The sequence below is a fragment of the Malus sylvestris genome, chromosome 10 (genome assembly GCF_916048215.2).
Source record: "Malus sylvestris chromosome 10, drMalSylv7.2, whole genome shotgun sequence".
Lineage (NCBI taxonomy): Eukaryota > Viridiplantae > Streptophyta > Magnoliopsida > Rosales > Rosaceae > Malus > Malus sylvestris.
This window is the reverse complement of record NC_062269.1, coordinates 12,281,618-12,307,556: the sequence shown is the minus strand read 5'-3', so window position 1 is coordinate 12,307,556 and position 25,939 is coordinate 12,281,618. Positions and strand designations below refer to the sequence as shown.

At 40.1% G+C, this 25,939-nt stretch overlaps 1 protein-coding gene and 1 pseudogene across 2 annotated transcripts; both read left to right on the top strand.

The window, feature by feature from the left end:
- Positions 1-5,141: 5,141 nt before the first annotated feature.
- Positions 5,142-7,457, top strand: LOC126587784 (uncharacterized; annotated as a pseudogene).
- Positions 7,458-16,140: 8,683 nt separating this feature from the next.
- LOC126587783 (B3 domain-containing transcription factor VRN1-like) lies at positions 16,141-19,320 on the top strand. 2 transcript variants are annotated; one of them, XM_050252853.1, is made up of 5 exons: positions 16,141-16,468; positions 17,727-18,264; positions 18,352-18,408; positions 18,489-18,688; positions 18,780-19,320. In XM_050252853.1, the coding sequence occupies exons 1-5, from the start codon at positions 16,403-16,405 to the stop codon at positions 19,071-19,073; spliced, it is 1,155 nt and encodes a 384-aa protein (XP_050108810.1). In that variant the 5' UTR covers positions 16,141-16,402; the 3' UTR covers positions 19,074-19,320. The 2 variants fall into 2 exon arrangements, with proteins under 2 accessions (XP_050108810.1, XP_050108809.1); XM_050252852.1 differs by having other exon boundaries at positions 17,727-18,408.
- The last annotated feature ends 6,619 nt before the right edge of the window (positions 19,321-25,939 follow it).

Here is a 25,939-nt window from a genome sequence, read left to right as displayed (position 1 = left end):
ATCAAAGGTGCAATCATTTAAAAAACAAAATAAGCTAAATATTTTATTGTGATACTTGATTATATTGTTGATTTTAGCCACCAAGAACATATGATTTTGATCTTAAGATGTATGAATGTGAATAGTACTCCAGTAAAAATAGAAGAATATTTTTTGAAATATCTAAATGTGAATAGCACTTTAGGATAATAAATATTTGAAAAGTTGCAGAATGTGTTAAAAGCTCTTGATCTTGATACTAATGATGTGAGAGGGAAAATATATGATAATGGATCAAATAAAAGAGGGAGACACCAAGGTATACAAAAGAGACTTTTGAATATAAATCTTAGGGCAATGTACACTCCATGTGGTTGCCATATTCTTAACATAACACTTTTTGATATGATAAACTCTTGTGGCAAAGTCAAAGACTTTTTTGGAACAGTACAATGTATGTACAACTTGTTCACTAATTCTACAATCCAATGGCTTTCTAAAAGAAAACATAAAAGAATTGACACTCAAATCATTGTCAGCCACACTATGGAAAAGCCGTATTGTAAGTGTTAAAACAATTCAATCACAACCTTTGCAAATAAAAAAGGCTTTACTCCAATTAGTAGAAAGCGACAATTGACTTAGTAACAAGAAGTGTAGCTAAATCGTTGGCAATATATGAGATAGGGAATGTTGATTTTTTTACTTGGCATGACTATTTGTACGGAATCTTGGTTGTTAATGAGGTTAGCAATGATTTGCAATATAAAGACATGCATATTAATGTTGTTGTAGAACAAGTACAAGATTGATCGCTTATGATTTTTAGGTTAGCAATGACCGTTTTGTGAGTAGGCTCTATGCACCTGATCTTGAACATTAGAATTATAATTTGAAAATTGAATTCGTAACCTAGGGATTGTGGAAAGATCTTACAAATTAATTTATTGACAATTACGTTTTGGAGCACTATCATTTGATCCGCCTCTTGGTATTAAAGATGACAATTGGTGTATGGTCATTCTTTTAACTACCTCTCCAGCTCTATAGGTTACAATATTTTTAATTAGAGAAAATAATAATTCTCACTAATGAACAACATAATCACAAAGAAAATTGTAATTTAAGAGTCAATAATGACCTAATTGATTTGTTTATTCAAAAAAGAATTCGAAAGATGAAGCAGGGCTATACCTATCCCAAATATGCCTATCATGCATAGAAAGACCAATACTAGCAATAGCATCATCGATGAAATTAGTTTTCCAGTAGGTATGCTTCCACTTAAACCATATAGAAGAACGAAGTCATCCATTGAATATTACCAATGATTGGTTTTAAACTCTTCAAAATACCGCATTTGTTTGGGATCGCCTTTAACCAGCTTAGAATCTCTCTCTAAGTAAATATTTTGAAAGCTAATGCTTCACCATTAGGATAGTGACATCACCCAGGTTTCTAGCTCCCAAAATCCTAGGCTATCCATTTCTGTCTCTAATTTCAAAGCGAGCAATTCCAATGTTATCTACCACGACTTCATCAAAGTTGATCTTAATAAAAGGGGGCTTCAATACTGCCATTTAATGACACCATGCAATGAATCCTGACTTCTTCTTAGCATCCTTAGCATTATAATTAAATCCAAACCAATAATGACATACAAGGAGATTGTTTTAGACAGATATGGTTCACCTGTCTGAAAATAAGCATATTCCGATCATTCTAAGGGTTGGTTTGGTATTGCTGTGCTTTGAAAAAAAGCTGCTGTGAAAATAAGCGGCTGTGCTGTGAGAATAAGCGGCTGTGAAATAAATCAGCAGGGTGTTTGGTAAACTTTTTTGTAAAAATTCTTTTGGAAAAAAAAGCAGTCTAATAGTGGGTCTTTTCATTAAAGAAGCATTGTAGCTCCGTGTGCTTTGAAAAAAAGCCAGTTTTTCAAAGCTGCAAATAGCAGCTTCAGCTTTTTCCTTTGATTTCAGCTTATTCTCACAGCAGCTTCCAAAATAAGCTATTTTTTTTCAGTTTACCAAACACCTAAAACCCTCACAGCTTTTTTTCATGGGTGCTTTTTTTTTAAGCACCTCACTCCCAAACTAGGTCTAAATCTGCCATTGTGGGACTCTACGGGTCAACTAACAAGTAAGGCTTAGTTTGTTTAGTGGGAGACAAGTAGGCATAAGATAAATAATAATTATTATTATTATTATTATATAATATTATATTTTTAATGAGAAGCATGAAAACTTTACAAGGGTCAAAAGACCACTGTAAGCTTATGGTGGCTTCGCCCATGAACACTTGTATTAAAATTATGATATTTATTTTATACATGTTAATATATTATAGGTCATTTGGATATTTACCATTCACATATCATAAGTGTTCTCACGTACAAAGTTGTAAGGACTATAAACAATTAGAATATTTGTTTGTATTTTATGTTTATGTGAGATTATAACTAATAAATCGTCTGCTAGCATGTGTTTAATTGAAATTAGTCCTAGCTGACTTGATGAAATTTTTATGTTCCAAAAAACTTTATCATTTGAACGTATTCAAACGTGTGAGATGCATGGATGCTTAGACAAATTAAAACTCTTGAGTCTTAAAATGTTGGACATTTGTTATTGGTATACTAAAATAGGTTTAAATGACTAAACCAAATCAATTAACAATGGTTTGGTTTCGAAGGTGGTATTAGTCAAAACTGAACCATTGAATGCTAGTTGGTTTAATATTTTATTTTTTTAACCGAATCATTGGATGAGAAATAAATAAAATGGGCCATTTTTTAAATGGGGAGAGTTTTTTTCAAATGAGAAATGATAAACTCACACCATTTTGCTTCACCTATTATAGGTTAATACGTCACTAATCATTCGATTGAACTAACTCCACTACTTCGTTTTATTATTTGAACAGTTCATTTTTCTAATCATCTTTTGAATATTACTCTTGCAAATATTGGCTTAATTTTCTTCTTAACCAAAAAAATGGTGTTCATCTATTTGTTTGGTTATGGTTAGATAATTCAATGTTATCAGATTTGGCTATTTTTTTTGTAAGACTGATCTTTGAATAATGATCTAATATACTTAGAAAAATGGGGCCCCGAATTGACCTGTTTCTAATTATAATGAACGGTCGAGATTGAATGATAACCTATCATCCAATCTCAACCGTTAGTTTCTACCCTAGTCATCCCAAGTCCGGGTTACCATAATCAGTCACTCCACCTCTCCACCATCTGTCCCTCCCTCGACTCCCTCGACTACAGCTCTCAATCATCTTCTTCTCCTTGACGATAGTGCTCACCAGCCTCACTTCACATAAATCACCTAGCCCATCACCGTCGTCGTGACCAACACAATGACACCACCCATCCAGCCATCCTCCTCGACGACATCCTAAAGAACCCAAGTTCCAGAACCACGACGGCTCGATTCTTTCCTCTTCGACAACACCACTACCGTCGCAACCACCATCACCCCATCACCGCCGTCGAGGACACTGCTACCAGCCATCATCCTTCTAAAATTTAGATAATTTTGAATGAGGGTTTTGTTATTAATGTGAATTTCTGGTGTAGGGATTTTAGGGTTTTTAAATTAAAATTTTTACATTGATGATTAATCTATTGCCACCATTTAGGGTTTTCTTAAAATTTGAATTGCATTTTTGACTTATTGCAGTATTGTTGGATATGTATATGTTGATGCACAAAATCAGTGAGGACTTTGGTACAACAGAAAGTGTCAGGTTTTGTGACCTTCGCTTGGTTGCTTCAGTCACTAGTGAGGATAAGCATGTAAATGAATAGAGACAGAGAAGCAAACACAAGATATACGTGGTTCACCTAGATTGGCTACGTCCACGGAGTAGAGGAGTTCTCATTAATTGTGAAAGGTTTACACAAATACATAGGTTCAAGCTCTCATTTTGTGAGTTCTAGTGAATAGTTTAGTACAAAATGACATTAGAGATTATTGTGGGAGAATGATCCCTATTTATAGAAGAGAGTTTCTAGTTTTGTTCTGACATTGACACGTGTCGTGTTGTGATTGGCTTCTGATGTTGACATGTGTCGCGCTATAATTGGCTTCTGATATCGACACGTGTCGCATTGTGATTGGCCTCCTGGTTGAAGGGAAGCTCTTCTGGGTCCTTGACGGTATAACGTTGACCGGTGCTCAGTAGTTTCGGGATTGGTCAAGTATGGTACAAACAGTGCTCCCATAAGTTCCCAAGTGAGGGAAGCTCCTCGGTTGGGGACTTGCAAGATCCAAGCCGCTGAGTAATCATGAAACTTCTGAGTACCGAGGTGTGGTATCGTCTTCACTTGCCTTATCTTTCTCATAGGTAGATGTGGCATCTTCTCTGGAAGTACGCTTCCTCCATTCAGGGGTGGTGTCTTTAACCGGTGGAGATGCATAAGGTAATGTATCATTTTCACTTGAAGCTTACTTGTAGTTTTAGGCTTGGTCAAACGCGATACAAACCATGTAGTAGGAGTCCCCCAAGTCGCCGAGCTAGGAGATCTGCCGAAAGAGGTGACAGATAAGGTAAGCAATTAGAGCTCCAAGCAATCAGTCCCAGATCAGATATGTGATTTCGAGTTCTGGCTGATTGTTCTCATTCTCCCTATCTTGCAGGCAGCATGAAGGATAAAGGGAAGAACAATGAGAAGAGATGATATGAGATACTTTTTCTTTTGAAGAAGTAACTTTCCACAGGTTTATTCTTGAATTGGATTTGATTCAGGGTGGTGAACACTTGATCTTGAATCGGGCTTGTGATATCTTCAAGGACTGTTGGTGGCTTGATCTTTAAGGATTTGATTCAAGAGTGGTGAATCGGCACGTGCAGTTCACGACGCCTTAGTGAGTCGACTCAAGAATTTGAGGGTCAAAACAAGTCCATCAAATCTAGAGTATGATCAACCCTGATGATATGGGATACTCTTGCTGTTGACAGAATAGTGAATGTGGTATGGAAAGGTGTCGGAGTCTGGAAGTCTTAGTGATGAGGGCTCATCTAGCTCTAGCTCTAGGTTTAAGCCTGCAATGTCAGGGTCTTCATGGCATTTGTTAGAGTCTTGTACGAAAGAAACGTTAGATAATCCTCACAATTGTCAAACCTTAGCCAATATTGGTTCTTACTCCATGCTAGTGGGTGAGAGGGTTGTTTATGACGCCATACCCATATTTCGCTCTGAGTTCACAGTGGACCATTTAGAAAATAACTTGTTAGATAGCGAAAAGCAGCTTGAGGCCCTAAGGCGATCATGTAGTATCCCCCGTAGTGTAGGAATACGTTTGGTGCGTTATGAAGAATTGCCTTCTGAGCCGCCCAAGGGTCATGTTATGTTCTATACCCAGACATTAGGGACCTTGGGGGTAAATTTACGTTTGCATCCGTGGTTGCAATGGATGTTGTCTTTTATTGGTTATGCACCTGGGCAACTCAACCCTGGTTTCTGGGATACCTTGATCGGGTTTTATATTATTTGGATGGAGTGTGGATTAGGTGAGCCTTCCTTCCATCAATGGCGCTACTGTTATAAGATGCGCCCGGTGAAAGCATGTACTGGTTATGCTGAATGTGCATGTCGGAGTGAGAGAGAGCGTGTTGTCTTTGATAAGAGAAAGGCGTACTGCACATGGAAGAAACATTGGTGCTTTCTTTATAATGATTGGGAGCATGCTAAGGGTGTCACGCCTGAGCGACGTGTTCCTACTCACTTCCAAACTGTAGGTTGTAATGTATCCATTTTCTTATTATTTGCTATTGTTGTGATTTTCTCTTGCTTCTAAGATTTTTCTTCATGCAGTGACACGAGGCACCATCAAACTCTCCGGACAGAAGCTAGCTGATGTAGAGAAAGTGCTGAGGGTGCCCAAAGAAGATAGACACTTGGGTAAGCTACGACCCTTGTTTCGAAAGTAGGGTTTCCAGCCCTTAGTTTCCGAGTGCCAGAGACGAGCGAGTAAGTTGTATCCTTCACTTGATCCTTGTTCTTCCCTCCTTTTTTATATATATATATAGATATATAATGTGGTATTCCTTACTTTGAGTTTCCTTGTTCAGTGGAGAAGGTGGGCAAGAAAGTGGAGACTAGCACCAAGAAAAGGAGAATGCCCATGTTAGTTCATTCAGAAGACATCCTGTTTCACAAGGAAGCTTGCAAGCACCGAGTGAGACCAATCATTAAAACTAAGTCTCGAGAAGAAGTCTTCAAGGTTGCTGCCTTGAAGAAAGCTGAAGATGAGGCCATTGGATGTGCTGCTGCCATAGTTGCCAGGAAAGATAGGCGATTGCTGCCTCCTCTTCCTACTATCAATCCTATCTTTCTTCCAGTCAGGGAGCACATTGGGCAAAAAGGTGATCCTAGTTCTAGCAGCGAGGGTAAAGATAAGGAAGAGGTTGACAGTGTCCCTTGGAAGGATTTGAAGGTTGTCATGCAGCCAAAGGACTTTGGGTATATCAACAATTGCCTGGCAAGGCGTCGATTCACTTTTGATGAGCTCGGAAAGCCCTTAGCTAAAGATGAATCGGATTACGACCGGATGTTGAAGCTGTCTTCATATGTGAGTGTTACTTTGTCATTTCCTTGTTTTCTCTTCTTTATTAGCATTATTTTGGTAGCGATGATCGTCTTGTCATGCAGGTCATGGCTGAGTATCACGACAGACTGCGAGAGGCTGAGCGGTGCAAGATGAAATTGAAAGAGAATAAGCAGCTTGTGAATGATGCCAGGAAGACGAGCAAAGCTTTGGCTGAGGCCATCTAAGTCAAGGATCAACATTTTGAGAGTTTGAAGAGGCGAAATGGTGAGAACTTGAGACTCAATGTACAGTTGGAGGCAATTAAGAAACAGTTGGAGACAACTATGCTCGAGGTTTCCAAGGTTAAAGGGGAGTTGGATAGTGCCTTGGTTGAGGTTTCTGAGCTGAAACGTAGTATCCCGACTGAGAAGGAAGCTGCTGTGAAGGAGTTCTTGGGTTCCCAGGCCTTTCTCCATGTCCTTAGACCTCGCTGTACCCGGGAAGTTCACTTTGAAAAAAGGAAGTGGATGGCTGTCCTTGATCGTTATGATGATGGAAGTGTTCTTCGAAAATACAGTGAAGAAATAGATGAGCATCATCGAAAAGGTGAAACCTTCGACCTTGCAGTTTATTCTAGCAGTGCAGATGAGTCTGGCGATGAGGCTAGTGCTGATAAGCAGAGTCATCAGGGTGATGATGAGTTTGGAGATGCAGAAAATGGCGGTAAGACTCAGAGTGATATGATTAGGGGTTCAACCTCAGATGAGGATGACTAGAAGTGCTTTCACTTTCTGCATGTACTCTACCTGCACTAGTTTGTTGTTTGTATGGCATGTGCCATGTTATAAGCCTGAGAGTTTTTTTTTGTTTTGCATGTTTATGAGTGTTTGCATTATCAAGCAAGTGTTTGTATTATCAAGTTTCAAGTGTTTGCATTATCAAGTTTCAAGTGTTTGCCCTATCATTGATGAATGTTTGCCTATGTTTGCATAGATCCTTTGTATAGTCTTGTTGACACATACTTAGATTTTATTTTGTATTGGAAACGTTTGTGTTGAAGCTTCAACACTTGAGTGTTTCATTGCTCAGAATGTAAAAGAGTTTAGGGCCAAGTTGGCTAAATCACCTCTTTATTGAATTCATACCAAATGGTATTTGTTACATAGGATGCCGAACGGCTGTAACTTAACACTTGTACAATGTGAGTCTATTTGTAATAGTACTTCAAGTGGTCAGCATTCCATGGATGGCCAAGGGTCTTACCGTCGGAGCTTCTGAGCTTGTAGGAGCCAGGGCGACTGATGCCGACGACCTTGAACGGTCCGTCCCAGTTAGGACTGAGTGTTCCTTCACTCGGGACTCTATCACAGAGTAATCTTTTCTTCAGTACTCAGTCTCCCACTTTGAAAGAGCGAGGTTTAACCCTTGAGTCGTAGTAGTTGGAGATGCGTTGCTTGTATGCGACATTCCTCAGGTGAGCCTGATTTCTGTGTTCCTCGACTAGATCCAGGTTGAGGGTGAGTTGTTTGTCATTCTCACTCTGCATGTAATTCTGGATTCGATATGTTGCTTGCTCAAGCTCAACCGGGACAACTGCTTCTGTACCAAAAGCAAGTGAGAATGGAGTTTCTCCTGTGGAAGTCCGATATGAAGTGTGGTATGACCAAAAAACTTGGGGTACGAATTCTGGCCAACAACCTTTAGCTTTGTCCAAGCTAGTTTTCAGAGTGCGCTTGATTATTTTGTTAACGGCCTCGACTTGTCCATTAGACTGGGGATGGGCTGGAGAGGCAAAACATAAGTTGATGTTGAACTTAGAGGAGAACATCCTGAACATCTTGTTGTCGAACTGCCGCCCATTGTCCGTGACTATCGCATTAGGAATGCCGAATCTGCAGAGGATGTTCTTCCATACGAAGTCTTCTATTTTTGCCTCAGTAATGGTTGCCAAGGGTTCTACTTCAGCCCACTTTATGAAGTAGTCAACTGCAACGATTGCATAGCGGACCTTGCCCTTCCCTGCAGGCATTGGGCCGATCAAATCAAGTCCCCATTGGGCGAAGGGCCAAGGGCTGATCATAGGAGTGAGCAGCTCGGGAGGGAAGTGAGGGATAGTTGCGTAGCGCTGACACTTATCACATGAGCGAGATATTCTGATGGCATCTTGGTGGAGTGTTGGCCAATGGTATCCTTGGCGAAAAGTCTTGTGTGCTAGGGATCGAGACCCAGCATGATCTCTACAGACTCTTTCATGTATTTCCCGAATGACAATTTCCGCCTCCACAGGTGTAAGGCATCTTAGGTATGGCAGGGTAAAACCGCGCTTGTAGAGTTAGTCATTAATGATCAGGTAGCGGGCATACTTGTATCGAATCTGCTTAGCTTGGACTTTGTCATTTGGGAGGGTGCCATGAGCAAGGAATTTATAAATTGGGGTGATCCAACTATCTCCTTGTTGTAAATTGCACACTTCCGCGACCATGGTGCTTGGTGCTGCCAACAATTCGACATGAATTTTTCTCCCAATCTTGTCTTCCACTGCCGAGGCGAGGCAAGCCAAAGCGTCTGCATGACTGTTTGCCGCTCGAGGAACTTAGGTGATCTGGTAGTGGAAGTGCTTGAGCAAAAGTCGTGTTTGCGCAAGATATGCTGCCATTGAGCTATCCTTAGCATCAAAGTTGTTCGTGACTTGGTTGACCACTAATTGGGAGTCACTGAAGATATCAATTTGTTTAACCCCAAGGTGTTTGGCCAAACGTAAGCCTGCTAGAAGGGTTTCATATTCGGCTTCGTTGTTTGATGCCTTGAATTTTAAATGAAGAGCGTATTCTATCGCCACAATTTCAGGGGTAGTGAGGACTAATCCTGCTCCGTAGCCTTGTTGGTTGGATGAGCCATCAACATACAGACTCCATGCTGGGGTTGTTGATTCTATCTTCTGAGCTTCCGATGGTAATGAAGCTACTGCTTCAGGTGTAGAACCAATGTCAACAGGATATGTGAAGTCGGCGATGAAATCTGCTACTGCTTGACCCTTTTCGGCTGGTTTTGGTTGGTAGGCAATGTCAAACTCACCCAATGCTATCGACCATTTGATCATTCGCCCAGACGTGTCAGGACTCTGGAGTATCTGTCGAAGAAGGTGATTGGTAAGCACGATGATGGCGTGTGCTTGGAATTAAGGGCAAAGTTTTCGAGCAGACATGACCAATGCTAGAGCTAATTTCTCAATGTTGGAGTATCGTGTCTCGACATGTTGTAAGGCCTTGCTAGCGTAGTAGACGGGCCGTTCGACACCACTGTCCTTTCGAATAAGAACAGAACTGACTGCTGAAGCCGAAATCGATAGATAGATAATGAGAGTGTCACCAACTTCTGGTTTGGAGAGCAGAGGGGCTTTACTCATGTACTCTTTGAGGTTCCTGAATGCCTTGGCACATTCCTCCGTCCATGTAATGTACTTCTTATTTCCCTTGAGTGTTTTGAAGAAATGAGCACATCTGTCTGTGGCCTTAGAGATGAATCTGGTTAAGGCTGCCACCTTGCCAGTAAGGCTTTGGATGTCTTTTGAAGTTACTGGCTCTTTCATGTCGAGGATTGCTTTGATCTTTTCGGGGTTAGCTTTAATGCCTCATTGGCTAATCATGAAGCCTAAGAATTTGCCAGAGCCCACGCCAAAGGCACATTTGTTGGGGTTCAACCTCATTCAATACCTCTTCAGAATGGTGAAGGTTTCATATAGGTTGGTGATATGCTGGTCGGCATGTTTGCTCTTGACTAACATATCGTCAACATAAACTTCCATGCTCTTCCCGATTTGTTCGGTAAACATTGAATTAACTAGCCTCTGATAAGTTGCCCCTGCATTCTTTAGACCGAAGGGCATGACTTTGTAGCAATATAGTCCACTGTCAGTAGTGAAGGCTGAGTGTTCTTGGTTTGAGGGGTTCATGAGGATTTGGTTGTATCCTGAATAAGCGTCCATGAAGCTCAAGAGCTCACACCCTGCCGTAGAGTTTATAAGTCTATCAATGAGAGGAAGGGGGAAACTATCCTTCGGGCATCCTTTGTTTAGGTCGGTGTAGTTGACACACATTCTCCACAAGACCTTTTGAAGCAGGAGACTTTCCTTGGTCGGATTTTTCTTAACAAGGACAACATTTGCTACCCATGTTGGGTAATTGACTTCACGGACGAAGCCTATGTCCTTAAGTTTTTCAACTTTTACTTTCATTGCCTCATATCGTTCAACATCATAAGATCTTCGCTTCTGTTTTACTGGTTTGGTCTTGGGATCAATACTCAAGTGGTGACAGATGATATCGGATGAGATGCCCGGCATATCTTTATATAACCAAGCGAAGACCTCGGCGTTCTCTTGCAAAAAGGAGATCATCGACAACCGAATGGGTGGTGACAAAGTGGTGCCAATCTTCACCATGCGATCTGGATGGTCTTTGGAGATAGAGACATTCTCTAACTCTTCAGCGGGTTGTGCTTGCTGGGTGAATGAGTCATCTCGAGGGTCGTCGGGTTGACTGTTGCCATCATGAAGATCCGAGTTGGCTTCATCTGGACTGGTCTTTACTACCTGGTTATGTATAGAGAGGGTCTCCTTGGGGACAGGTAGGTGTTGTTGCTTAACTAAAGTGTTGTAACATGATCGAGCACTAAGTTGATCTCTCCTCATGTATCCATTGCTGAAAGGGGTTGGAAACTTCATCAATAACATATGTGTAGATACCATGGCCTTGAGATCATTGATGCCTGTGCGCCTAAAGATGACATTGTATGCCGTCGGGCAATTGACCACTAGGAAGGTAATAGTAGCTGTGTAGGGGCCTGTACCAATGGTGAGGGGTAAATGTATACTCCCTAAAGGTTGTACGATATCGCCAGAGAAGCTTATCAGAGGAGAAATCGAGCGATCGAGCAAGTGTTCAGCTATATTAAGTGCCTTGAAAGCTTCAGCAAACATGATATTGACTGAAGCACCTGTGTCTATCAGGATTCGTTTCACATCAAAATTTGCTATGTGAGCCTCCACGATAGCGGGTCGTTGTGAGGGTAGATGATACCTCTTTCTTCCTCAGGGTAGAAACATATTGGATCCCAGTTAGGCTTTTGATACTTGCCTCCCCTGATGTCTTCCACGTGAAACACTTGATGGCCAGGTCTCAAAGTTCGTTCACTGTTTTTCATGGCCCTATTGGAAGATTCAGACATGGATGTGCCGCCGCTTATGGAATATATCACATTCATCTGGCGTTAGTTACGGTTATCCCTTGGAGGGTGAAGGAGGAACTGATCAATTTTTCCTTCATGTGCTAAAGCTTCAATATGATCACGGAGGATGATGCACTTCTCGCCATCATGGCCATTATACTCGTGGTAGCAACAAAACATGCCCGTGTTCTTCGTGGACTTGTAATCTGGTTGTCTTGGCTTTGGCTTTGGTATCAGGTGAGCTATACTGGGGTAGATGGTCGCGCATGTAGCGTTCAAAGGTGTGTATGTCTCATACCTCGGGGTAAGGCCTGTCTTGACACGTGATTGGCCCACTGCATTGACTGCCTGGGGACGGGCGTTATTGTGACGATATCCTGAGTTATCGCGATAATGCCCCTTATTCTTTTTATTAAAATGAGATTGGTGAGGATGGAAATCTTTCTTTTTGCCCTGGGATTGATATGTCTGCTGACTTGGCGAAGCATTAAATGAGGCAGGGGGTGTGCTGCTACCGTTTGGAAGGTTGAGGTCTTCTCATTCGGTTAGATCTGGCCTCCATTCCCTACTTGCTGATAAGGGGTGACTGTAGGGGATTTCCCTTGATATGTCCTTGCTTCGGCGGATGCATGGTTGTAAGCTTATGCCATCACCTCAGAGTAAGTCTTCCAAGTGTTGGCATTGATCATGTACTTGAAGAAACAGTCACGTAAGCCTGCCGTGAAGGCCTTGAGGGCGGTCTTGTCATCTGCCTTAGCGCAGCGAGAATACTTATGGCTGAAGCGGCCAGCATACTTTCGTAATGACTCGTCCGGCTTCTGGCGAATAGTGTACAAGTCATCTACGGAATGCAAGCGATCGGTCTGGAAGATGTGTTGAGAGACAAACAGCTTCCTCAACTCTTCAAATGAGTCTACTGTCTCAGGTGGAAGACAGCAATATCAGTTTAAAGCTCCGCCAGAGAGGATGGAGGGGAAGATAATGCATCGTTCTTCGTCGGTGTGTCTCCGGTATACCATGGTGGACTCAAAGAGGTTAAGGTGTTCAATCGGGTCTTCCCTTCCAGTATAGAGTTGTAAGTCAAGCTTATGCTTTGTCTTCGCTTGGAGGGGGTCTTGAGGATCCTTCTTGTGAGGGGGCCAGGCCTGGGTTGGTTCCAGTCAGGTATCTCGGCTTGACGTTCAGCCTTCAACTTGTTTACTTCCTCCAGGAGCTGTAGGACAAGGGGGTCCTGAGTGGAGTCGTGCACCACTGAAGTTTTCTTCCGTAAGTCCCCATCGCCTCTTGGAAGTAGGAAAGTTTGATCAAGATAGCGTGATTTTTCCTTGGACTCGCCACACTGACTCCTAGAGTGAGTATGTCGAAATATTTCCGAGTCCCCTGTACCTTCATGTTCTTCTGGGATCTGTTGCCCATTCCCTAGATTGGCTGCTGGCCTAGGTCGTGGAAGAGGACCCGGTCTTTCAAAAACTCTTGGGTCATTGATCTTCGAGCTTATGTCGATGAGATTCTCTCGACGTTGCTTTAGGAAGTCTCGACAATCGCGATAGACGGCTTTTGATCCTTTCACTCCCTCTGTGAGGAGGTGCTTTCCTCTACTTCTTCTGCTTCGAGTTGAAGCAGCTGGGTTGAGAGAAGTCTCATGTTGATTATCACATTGATGTGTAGCTCGATCCCTATCAGGGATGTCCATGTTGGATATCAGTGACCCTCCGTGTTGGGGGGCATTCAGATGATTGTTGACCTCAACAGGGGCGACGAGCTTGTGTGTTTGAGCACGCCTAGCCTCATGAAGCATCTCGAAAAGTTTTTCATATTGTTCCTGGAGGACCTCATTCTTCATCGTTATCTTGTTGTTCTGAACCTCTAGCTCGTCGACTTTAGCTTGAAGAGTAACTCTATTTCCTTCCTGCTTTCGTTGCTTCATACTAGGTCCAAGGGGGGTGTCATTATGTGTGCTATGGCTTCTTTCGCTCCCCATGTCGGAGAGAGATGCTTGGCCAAAAGAGAGTGTACAAGCGGTGGAAACCAGCTTGACAAAGCTGAAGAGAGTGGGAATAAGTGTCGTTCCCACAGACGGCCCTAAATGTTGATGCAAAAAATCAGTGAGGACTTTGGTACAACAGAAAGTGTCAGGTTTTGTGACCTTCGCTTGGTTGCTTCGGTCACTAGTGAGGATAAGTATGTAAATGAATAGAGACAGAGAAGCAAACACAAGATATACGTGGTTCACCCAGATTGGCTACGTCCACGGAGTAGGGGAGTTCTAATTAATTGTGAAGGGTTTACACAAATACATAGGTTCAAGCTCTCATTTTGTGAGTTTTAGTGAATAGTTTAGTACAAAATGACATTAGAGATTATTGTGGGAGAGTGATCCCTATTTATAGAAGAGAGTTTCTAGTTTTGTTCTAACATTGACACGTGTCGTGTTGTGATTGGCTTCTGATGTTGACACGTGTCGCGCTGTGATTGGCTTCTGATGTCGACACGCGTCGCATTATGATTAGCCTCCTGGTTGAAGGAAAGCTCTTCTGGGTCCTTGACGGTATAACGTTGACCGGTGCTCAGTAGTTTCAGGATTGGTCAAGTATGGTACAAATAGTAAATATAGGTGTTATTGCAGTGTTGCTATATTGGAACGTCAAAATGTTGGATTGAAGGTTTGAGATTGGGGAAGAATTCCTAATCTTTGTGTAGGGATTGAAAGGGTTAAATGGGAACGAGATACTTGAAGAAGAATAAGAGAATTAGAAGGCTTGCATTCTTGTTGCCATGATCCGACATCTCCTCGAACGATCGAGATTAAAGAGAGCTAAAGAAGAAGAGAATAAAAACAAAAAAAATTACCCTTGGACCCGGCCCGAACCAGCATATTTCAAACAGGTCGGGTTAGGTTCGGTTCATGTATTAGAATTTGTTGTACGCGCCCCAAACCGGCTCGTTTCTTTTAAACCCGAGTTTAGTCTGGCCCCTTCAAAATTGGGCCCAGCCCAGCCCTAGATCAAAACCTTTGATCCTCGAAATTATGTTTGCCTCATTAGTATTGATGACGCTGGTTACATATCAAACTTGCACAAGGTGCTCCCAAATGGTTATGTCTTTACTATTAGGAAGTACCGCAATCTATTGTAGGTCCACATAATTGACCTTAGTTGCGACATTTTCAAATCTTGTCAAGCTCACATCAACTCGCTATGCCACACGTTAGTAGACATGCGTGGGAGCTCTCGTTGGGCAATTCGAAGCACTATGCGACTTTAATAGATCAAACGATCCAAGAAGTTACCACCAAGAATATTGTGCCCCCGATTTTTTCTTCACTCATCAACAAAACATTAGACGATTGAAGTCAAGCTGATTCGATCCCAAGACATCCTCGTCGATCTCTGCACGAAGTCGATGTCGATGTCTATTGGAATCAAATTCGTGCACCTCCGTGAGTGGTGGAGTCATAAATCCAGGTAACCTGTAAAATAGAAAACAATTGTGAACAAGCCTAAGACCGGGATGGGGTGTGTGACGGCCAAAGGCTCTCCGATAGTCAAGTTAGTATGCAAATATAAGACTCAAGTAGTAGGCAAGAGAATTAGTGGGTTAGGGTTGCGTTACTAGAGATGAACCCTTGAAAGTTGTATTTATACCAACCGGGAGAGGGACAAACTTTTTTAGGGTAGAACCCTCGTACTAAGTCTGGACAATCCTAAGGGATATCTAGAAGTAGATGTCACGTCCTCTTTGGAGTGTGATTACTTGCAGCGCATGCTAATTTCTAGATTGTAGGAACCCTAAGATATGTAGAGGATCTAGCTAACTCCATGTTGGATCATATCATTTTATCTTGCGGAACAAGTATGGTCATTCTTGACGAAGTCGTTCTGACTTTGCCTATTGCCACGTAACAGAATGATGGTGGCACCATTACTCTGTTTGATCCAACTCCACTCGAAACTGACGAGTCATAACCGAACTTCTAAGTTGTATTCTGATTCACTTACCCTGGCCTTGAAAAATCATGGTCCCACAATGTCTATTTGTCAGAAGCTTAACAAGGTATTGGATCGTGTGACCAATCTCATTTACAACATCGTAAAATGTGAATTTATTTGGGAATGTGATTGTGTACTAATTAGCTGGAGCATTCCATTCACAAAAGAGGAAACAAGGAAGTTTACCAAAAAAAAAAACAAAAGAAAGTTGACGAGTTTATGATAGTTTTTTTTTTGTCGAAACGAGTTTATGAGTTGGGTTAGACTCAATTTGCTGTGAGGAACCCGACCCGTACACAAATGGATTGAGGCAGGCGAAGGACATGGACCCAGCTTGGACTCGTTCAACTTTTTGGTCAAGTAGCAGAGCAGAGTAGATTAGATACGTATATTTGTTTTTATTTTTGTGTTTTTTTGTTGGTAAACGAGAGTTTGACTCGCAAGACCTGTTTTTGGAGAAGTGTTTTTGTGTAGGCCTGTAGGTTCTGTGGAGGGGTTAAAACTCAGATCTGAAAACAAAGGACACAGATTCACACAACAGCCTTCCCTCGCTCCTCAGTCAGTCGCTCTCACCCTGCAAAATCTACACAATTTCAATGCTTTTCTCCTGACCAAAACCTACAAAACCACCCCCAAAAAAAAAAAAAAATTAAATAAATAAAAATGAAAATGATGACCCCTTATTTTCACAAGCTGATTGTGTCCTCTACTCTCCAAGCCAAGCAGCTGGTACAATCTCTTACTCTCTTTATATTTAGCTTTTTAATTGTGGGTTTTTGTTCTTAATTCTGTGCTGAACTGCTGATTAGTGATTAATGTTTGGATTATTTTAATCTTGCTTTGTTTGGTGTACTGAGAAAACTGGGGGTGTGGAATCCAGATACAAAATTGTGTATTTTTTCTTCTGTTTCTGGAGGATTTTGCAGACCCATTTAAGACAGGAAAAAACCCTTCAAATTCCCAGTCTTGTGTGTGTGTTATTTTGGTGGGTGGGTAAAAACATAAAGGTTGAAACTTTGGTTTGGTTGTATGGTAATTCCAGGTTGTTAAGATATTTTCTTCAATTTTTCGTCAAAGGGTGTTCTAATAGAAATCCGATAGACTTGTTTGGTTACATTGTCAATGGTTAATTCGATTTTTCAAAACGAAATTTGACTTCTATGATTTTTATTTTTATTTTTTAATTTTTAAATTTCGTTCATGAGATTCCTAATGTTAGGAAGATAATCAAAAGCCAGCACAGTATGGCTGCTAACTTGATGTCTTACTGGAATGAAAACATGAGATTTGATATCGGTTTGGCTCCGTTTAGGGAGATGGAATGTTATTCAAAGTTTGAAAATCTTCTGGCACCAATGGATGATATATAATAGATTGTGTATTCCTGGTAGGAATTTTCGTCGAGGTAGAGGGAGTCTTGCACCGTTGCACGTATAATTGTTTAACTAGATAAAAGTTATTTGGACTATACTTTAGGTAGGACCGAAAATCGCTTGAGATTTCCGCTATTTTTTTTAATCTCTGCTGTTCGTTGAAGAAACAAAAATAGAGTTGTAGTGCTCTACTATCGGTAAAAGTTGCAACGGTGCATTAGCAACTTTAAATTTATGAATTCTCAGCAAATAAAGATGTTGTAATCGGATTTTACATTTATAATTCATTTCCCGAATGGTGGTAATAGCTTTGATCTTTCTCCATTTCTAGTCTCTCCAGTCTGATTGTTTAGGCTCATATCAAAAAGTGATCTGCTTCTTAATAGTCGCCTCTGCTTTTATTTTCTGGTCGCTTTTGTCTCCGAAAAAATATGTGGTTTACTTGCTTCATTCCTTTGGGAGGCCTCTGAAACAACATGAGATTTGTTTCATACAAATAAAGTAAGTTTTGTTCATATATCTGATTGGTTTAAGAATCACTTTCATGGACCTGAAACTTTGCATGGTGGGTGTTTTATTCTAGCTAAAACCCTTGCTTGATTTTGTAATTGTAGAGGATCCCGGAAAGTTTTGTCCAGAAATTCAGAAACGATCTATCTACCATTGCTAAGCTCACTGTTCCTGATGGTCGTGTTTGGCATGTGGGAATAAAGAAGGTTGATAACAAGTTTTGGTTTCACGGTGGTTGGCTAGAGTTCATTGAACATTATTCAATCCGTGTTGGCTACTTTTTAACATTCAGATATGAAGGGCATTCGTCTTTCACCGTCCATATATTTAATTTGAAAACTGCTGAGATTAACTATCAACCTAATGCTCTCAGTAGTACTGGAGGTTCTATTTACCGGTATCAAGTTTTTGAAGAAATGGAAGATGATGACTCTGTTGAAATCTTGGATTCCTCCCCTACATCCATTGTTACCGATTCTTTGAGAGACAAGCGCTTTGGTGACTCTGCAAATAAACTGATTCCTGGGAAAAATTGTACTCCATTGCTGCAGAATTTGTTTAATGGTTCCAAACCGAAGAATTGCATGAGCAGGAGTGATGCTGGGAACCTGCATCTGTCGAAGGGTGATGATCTACAAGCAGGTAATGAATCTACTCGAGATAATGGTCTTCAATTTAATGTAACAGAGCTTAAAAAGACAGTGGATGAAGTCAAATTGCGTAGTCCAGGTGAAGATACACAAAGCATAAAGAAGACTATGAGAAAAAAGCGGAAGGTTAATCCTGGTAAGATCTCTGAACTCATACTGTTTGTCATATCGTTAATGGGAATTGCAAACCTCATTATTAATTCTATAAGAGTGCAGATGTGCAGGAGTCTTCTTCTCAACAAGAAAAAGAAGTGGAAATCCGCTTTCGGTTCTATGAAAGTGCATCTGCAAGGAAGAGAACCGTGACAGCTGAAGAAAGAGAAAGGGCTATCAATGCAGCCAAAACATTTGAGCCAGATAATCCTTTCTGCAGGGTCGTCCTTCGACCATCCTACCTATATAGAGGTTGTATAATGGTGAGTCTTCAATAATGATGTGATACACTGCTTCTGCTTGTTGATTTCAGATTGTTACATCTTGGCTTAATGTTACTTTTTGCTCATGCAGTATTTGCCATCCTGCTTTGCCGAAAAGAATTTAAATGGGGTTTCAGGATTCATCAAACTTCAGTCCGCTGATGGTAGACAATGGTCAGTCCGATGCCTTTATAGAGGAGGTAGAGCAAAATTAAGCCAGGGATGGTATGAGTTTACGATGGATAACAATCTGGGAGAGGGGGATGTTTGTGTCTTTGAATTTCTCAAGATGAAGGACATTGTGCTGAAAGTTACTGTATTTCGCGTTCTTGAAGATGCAGGATTTGTGAACCAGCCTCAAAAGCAACATCTCACCCCCAGCTAAACCGATTAGAAATTACTGGGCACCTTGCTGGTAAATTTGAATGTCGAAACTGTATCAAAGAATCTCTGTTCTCTTTGTGTAGTGATCTGATTTGTTCATGTGGAAGTATTTAGATCTATTTAGTACCCAACTTTCAGGATGACTTACCGGAACTTTTTTTCGTTATTTAGGAGTTTTAATACAAATTTTCGGGTCTTGACTAGCACTGTAAATAGATTGTTCAATGTTATGATGTCAATTGCCGTTATTGCTTCATGTTTCTATACATTTATTAATCATTGATACTTCGTTTGGCATTACGTTCTATGTAGTTACGTTTTACGGGTAAAATGCATTGAATTTGGGTGTCTGGCCAACTGGCTTAACATACGAGAAATTCTCTCGTGCAACCAATGCATACTTCCAATAACGTCTTCCATCTGCCAGATTTGTTTAGTATTCCTATTGAATTATTTTACAAGGTTGATGTGCAAGTGCTCATGGCATTGCCTTTATCCTCATTGAATTTTATATAACAATATTCTATTTGAACACCATCTTTTTGTCCTTCATTTTAGTTTTTTAATGGAAGCCAAGCCACATTGGGCTGTATTTGTGTATCACTTTACAGTCTCACTATTCTCTGAGTGACCCAAATACTTGAATGAAATAAGAAAAAGTCAAAAGAAGCCTCGTTAAAAGCCTCAACGTATTTTTGCTTTCGGCTCAGTTTTATCTGGTGGCAACTTTTTCCAACGTCTCAGTGGAGCAACGGGGATTCTCTCTGGATCCTCTTTGTGAGAATTCGAGATATTCATATTTTAATCGTTCATCAAACATTATGTGGTCAGTTTTTATCAGGTACTATTTGTATTTAATTTTAAATAAAAAATTTAAAATAATTTCTAACAGCACGATATACGATGAACAGTTAAGATGTGAAGATCTTTAAGATCCCTACAATTTGGATCCGGATGGGATCCAAATCCTCATTAGAGATCAAGGGAAGTAGTTGATGACTTTCCAAATTCATGGAATTTGGTAGTATTTGGTAAGTTGAGGACAATTGAAAATGATTTAAAAGAAAAAAGACGCACACCATCTTTGCCATTAAATGTGATTTTTTTTTTCTCTCAAGATGATCATTTTTTCTTTATACAAGCAAGGAAAATGTCAGGGAGATTCCATTTTTGTACTATTTTTATGCATACTGTGATAAGTGATGTGTGCATGTCATGTTATGTCAATTATAAACTAAACTAGTTCTATGTGGAGTGATCTGACTTTGGTGCAAAGTGAAAATATACTATATTGACTAATTGCCTAACACACATTTGTAGATGATATTTTAGACCAAATTGGTTTATCACATTTGGAAGTTTAAATGTTCACATTAACTATTTGAGTTGTGCAAGCGACTACTGCCCACCGACGCAAAGTGGACGGCAAAACTACCAAGATTTTTTGTTCAAGTAGGAAAATTTTTGTTTTTCTTGTGTTTGATAAGAATAGGGATTTGAAACAATACGAAGTCATCAGCATACTTTTTCATATACAAACTTCTTTATTCTTTTTGCGTGGAAGAACGAATATGTGACAAAAACCAGAATTTTGGTAGTAGGATGCACCTTATGTGAGTTTTGAGTAGGTGAAACCATTCAAAATTTATACGTTGATGGGCTGAGAGACCTACTTCCGTCAATGGCTGACAAAAGTCTTTCTCTAATTATTCTTATAATCAATTGTTATTTAGCCAACTAAAAAATATAATCGTCTGACAACTCTAAAAATATAATATTGGGAGAGGGAAGGGAACATAGGAAGTACGTATACAAATTGTTTCATACAAGCCAAAGGATCAACCCAATTCTCCACCCAAATATATCATGTCATGAACCAAGACAATTGGTTTAGTAGAAAAGTGCAAACAGCAGCTAAAGAAAAAACAGGAGATCTTCGGTTTGATACTTTGTAAGCTATGAATCTATTTAACCGTGGCTACTGATAAGGTGAAATTCCCAAATAGCCTCTTTCAAAGCCAAACAAGCTAAATAACTATAGCTCGCCACTAATTGTCTCCCTTTAATAAAGAAACAAATAATATCATGTCATGTGGTAGTTTATCTTTTAGTTAAATTTATTTTATATTTTTGCGTATTTTATTATTTATATCAAGGGCGGTCCACATTTCAGAAAGGACTGGCGGAGTAAAAAACAAAATTGGGACAACTTGTTTGGACGGTGGGAAATATAGTTTTACAAAAACTTGAACGAATTATTCTTTCAATCTGACAATCTATCAATATAATACATCATGCAATCGAATAAGAAATGCAAGATTATGGTCGTTTACTATAGTATAAACTATGTCAATTTTATTAACATTTTTACATTCTTTAATTGAATAGGACATACAACAGTCCGCTTTGGAAAGTTGAGAAATAGAAAACTTCAGGCCTGGACATAAGATATTTCAGATGCAGCTCTCTTTTAAACAAGCGACGTAGTTTTAAAAATGGGTGTGGTTTCATTCTACTAGTGTTCTTAGATGTTAAATTTGGTTTCTACAATTTGTAGATTTTTCATAATCAATCTTTCTTTTTTTTTTCTTTCCAAATTTCATTATCAATCTCGGTAATTCATTTTTTTATATCTTTCAATGCTACATGGTATTAAAGAAATTTCCTTCAAAAAGTGGTATTCATTCCAAGAAAAACTTTGGAAGGTGATATTTAGGATTTAGGGTTTAGGGCAAGAGGTGATCTAGATTTGAAGGGAATATTTTTGTGTGTTTTAAACTGATAGTAATTGAGGATACAAACATAGACATATTAATTGTTCTGCAAGTTAATTACAGTATGTCAAGTTGTTGGAATTTATCAACCTATAAACCAACCTTTAAAAGATTTTTTTTTTTAAAAAAAATTAAAATTGACAGTAGTTAGGGTCTGCAGGGGCTGGTAGCGGAGCCACACTAGGGTCATTGAGTTCACATGACCCTTGTTTGTACCATACTTAAGGCCTCCGTATTTAGACCTCGTATAAATACTCGAGGGACTCAAGTGTAATTATGTAATAAATAAATGGGCAAATATGTAATAAGTGAGAAGCACTTGTTCTATAAAAGGACTCCTCACTCTCCTCATTAGAGGAGGTCAAGGTTTAGGCCATGGGAAGATAGCACACAGAAAATAGTATAACACATTGCCTCTAGCCTTCTTGTATATTCATCATTCAGAGTGAAACAATATCAATATCTATGTGGACGTAGCCCAAACATTGGGGTGAACCACGATACATCTTGTGTTCTTTACTTTCTTGCATGATTCACGGTCGGATTTACGTTGTTCCAAGACCCTTCCAGTTTTGTGCATAAACATTTGGCACCGTCTGTGGGAATCGACACAAAAAGCTATGTCAATTCTTTCTCAATTTTTCATCTCATCCACCGTGAATCTACAAAAAAAAAAAAAAAAAACCCAGGAAACCAAATCCTATATCTCTCACTCTGCTATCCTCGTACAAAAAAATCACAAAAACCAAGAACACCACTCTCTATCTAAAAATCCTAAGATTCTCTCTCTAAATACCCAGAAAAGTCCATCTCTCTGTTTTGAAGAAAAAGAAAACGACAGAGACAAAAGCAACATCCAAATTGCAATTACCGAATCGAGTTCTTCGCTCTGTCTCGTTGATCGGCAAAGCTGATAAAATCACAACTGATCTGATTCCAACACCTGTGCTCTTCCGTCCCTCTCTGTTCTTACCACTTTCTCAGTTACCTCGAATGGCGACCTCGATGTTCAAATCAACGACGAAGTGGACGTCGATCGGAGCGTCCAAGACTCCGTCGGAAGACTCGGCTATGTTTAATTGGAAGTCGTCTCACAGCGCTCTCACAACCTGAGTTGTTTCTCTCGCGCGTCGCCGAAGCGGACGTCGGCGACTGACGATTACAATGATAATCCGATTCCCAACAGAGGGAGGTTCGTCAACAAGGTCAGAGGCTCGGGATTCCCGAAGATTAGCCTCGACGACCTCGCCGTTGAGCTATTCGACTCCTCTACTGACCGGAGCTGCTCGGTTGCGCGAAGCTCCAAAGCTACTCCTACTGGCAGTGCCTCGCAGAGGCATGGGAAGTCGGTGTAGAAGCACGACTCGAGAGTTAATGACGGTACTGGTAATAATTCAGCTGGAGGAAGGGTCGTTTGGGAAAGTAAGGGTAATTCCAGCTACCCTAAACCCTCACAAGTCCAACCGCCTCAAGCTGCTATTCAGCTGGAGGAAGGGTAGTTTCGAAAAAAGCTGCAGTGGATGAGATCGAGGCACAACTTACTCAGAAAGGTTTTAAAGTCACAGCTCTACATGGTGACAAGAACCAGGCATCTCAGATGGATATTTTGCAAAAATTTAAATATGGCATTTACCATGTTCTTGGTGCAACTGATGTTGCTGCCCGTGGTCGTGACATTAAGTCAATTAAGTCAGTTGTGAACTTTGATATTGCAAAAGACATGGACATGCATGTCCATCGAATTGGTAGAACAGGTCGTGGTGGTGATAAAGATGACACTGCATACACTCTTATTACACAGAAAGAGGTACGTTTTGTTGGTGAGTTAGTTAATAGCTTGGTTGTTGTTGGTCAGATTGTTTCCATGGAGCTCATGGACCTTGCGATGAAGCTCATGCTGTCGTCCAACCACTTGAAGCTACTTTTGCTTTTGTCAACCACCAAAGAAGATGCCCACACTTTCATCATACATGTTCCTATTTTTTGAGAAAGCTACGAGAAAAGCAAATAGGTGGTGTCGGAAAGGTTGTCCAAGCAGCTATCACTTTAGAGAAAGGAATATTGACCTTTTACAACTGGATTATACTGACCTTTACAACCAACAAGCGGAAGAGGAAAAGCAACAAAGAAGAAGATAAGCTTTCTCAATAATAAGTCTATTATTATTCCTTTTGTCTGCCATCTACCAAAAGAAAAAGAAAAACAGAAGAGAGGGATCCACTAGTCCAAACCTGCCTCTACTTGAAGGTTTCCTCTACAGATGGACTGCTGAGGTTGATGTGAAGGGAGAAGTCTCGGTGTTGCCAGGTCCCAACAGTTTCTTTTTTTTTAATGATGTGATTTATTTTTCTTATCTTTTGGAGACATTTGTATAACCCCACCAGAGGGTAATCATAAATAAAGAAAGAAGATAGCAAGCCAAAAAAAAAAAAAACGGCAAGCCCAATATAATGGGCTGGAATGTTATGTGGAGGGCGAAGGCCCATATGCCCAAAAGAGCGAGGCCCTATGGCTTCAAACTCCAACCTTCATCCCTTCACTTAAAGTTCACCCTCTATTATTACCAACCAGGTGATCAAAAGTACGTCCAGTACTCAAAAAATTATTCGGCAGCATTGATGCGAAAATTATCTTAACACACAAATTTAACCCTCTTTTGACAATTGTAGTACAAGTATAAGTAGGGATCGCTCTGGACCGGGGATTAGGAGGGCTTGCTAATAACCTCTAAACTGACTCAAAAACATAAAACTAAACTTAAAAACACTTAACAATACTCACAAGACTCAAAGCAAACTTACAGTACTCAAAACAGCTTAAAACAACCAAATAAACTTAAACTAGACACTAGGAATGACTTTGGACGAAAATTGACTATTACTTGAATCAAAACTCTTAAAAACACAAATTAAAACAGATTCTAACTAATTAGACACACTAAAGTAAAGGGGGATTGAGTTTTGGACGAAGTTGAAACAAACAAACAAGTATGAAAAACCAGACAGATTGTAAAACAAATTTGAGAAATAAGATGATGGATGGGATAGCTAGAGGTTTTTTCTCCACACATGACATGTATGCAAATAACTTGATTTCCAGTTACTACTTCATTGAATTATGAATGACAATGCTCCAAATTAACCGTGACATCACTAGTTAACTCTCAGATTTTCCTTGTTTTATTGGATTGGATGACATCATTCGACAACCTAAAACATTCTTCAAAAGTTCCCTACATGACATCATAATAGAGATACAATCAAAGATCATTACGTTTAATGAAAATCATAAGCATTGACAAAGCACTTGCAACTATGACATCATGTCACTTATGCTAGGAATTGAACTTAACGCGATCGTTTATAAGCGACCTCCACTACTTATGAATATAAGTTTGTAACGATTATATGAAACTTTCTTATATTCTAGCAACAGATTTATGCATGCCAATTAAGTGTCGACCCTTAATTAACAAATACAAATAAGTTATCAATCAAATAGTTAAGCCAATTGTATTCACGATTCAAGAGTTCATAACTGGAATTTATCAAATTATATTGCACACATAATCATAGCTTTGAAATCACCCCTAGCCAAGAGGGGTTTAGCCACTCATATTCACAACAAAACAAAACAAAATGAATTTAAACATTGGAAACAAAAGAAAGAAAACACCTAAACGCTCCAACGATCCAAGTTGGACAGCAAGCACGTCCAAGCACTTTCCTTCCCTTCCTTTGCTATGGCAAAAGGTGTTGGTAAGTGTTTGAAGGTTTGTTTGTATGAAGGAATGGATGTGAAGATGAATGGATGTGTTTGGATGAAGGTTGTATTGAATGCGGCAAAGAGTGGAGAATTGTGTAGATGATGTGTGTGTGTTTTGGATGGATTTTTTCTCCCTTGTTATGGTGAAGGGTGGATGTATTTATAGGCTAGGGAGAGGACCACCATCTAATTAAGGTGGTAGTGGTGTATGTTATGGTAATGAGTGGATGTAATGGGTGTAGTGGGTGAATGTTTGGTAATGAATGGATGTAATGGGTGTAGTGGGTGAATGTTTGTTAATGAGTGGATGTAATGGGTGTAGTGGGTG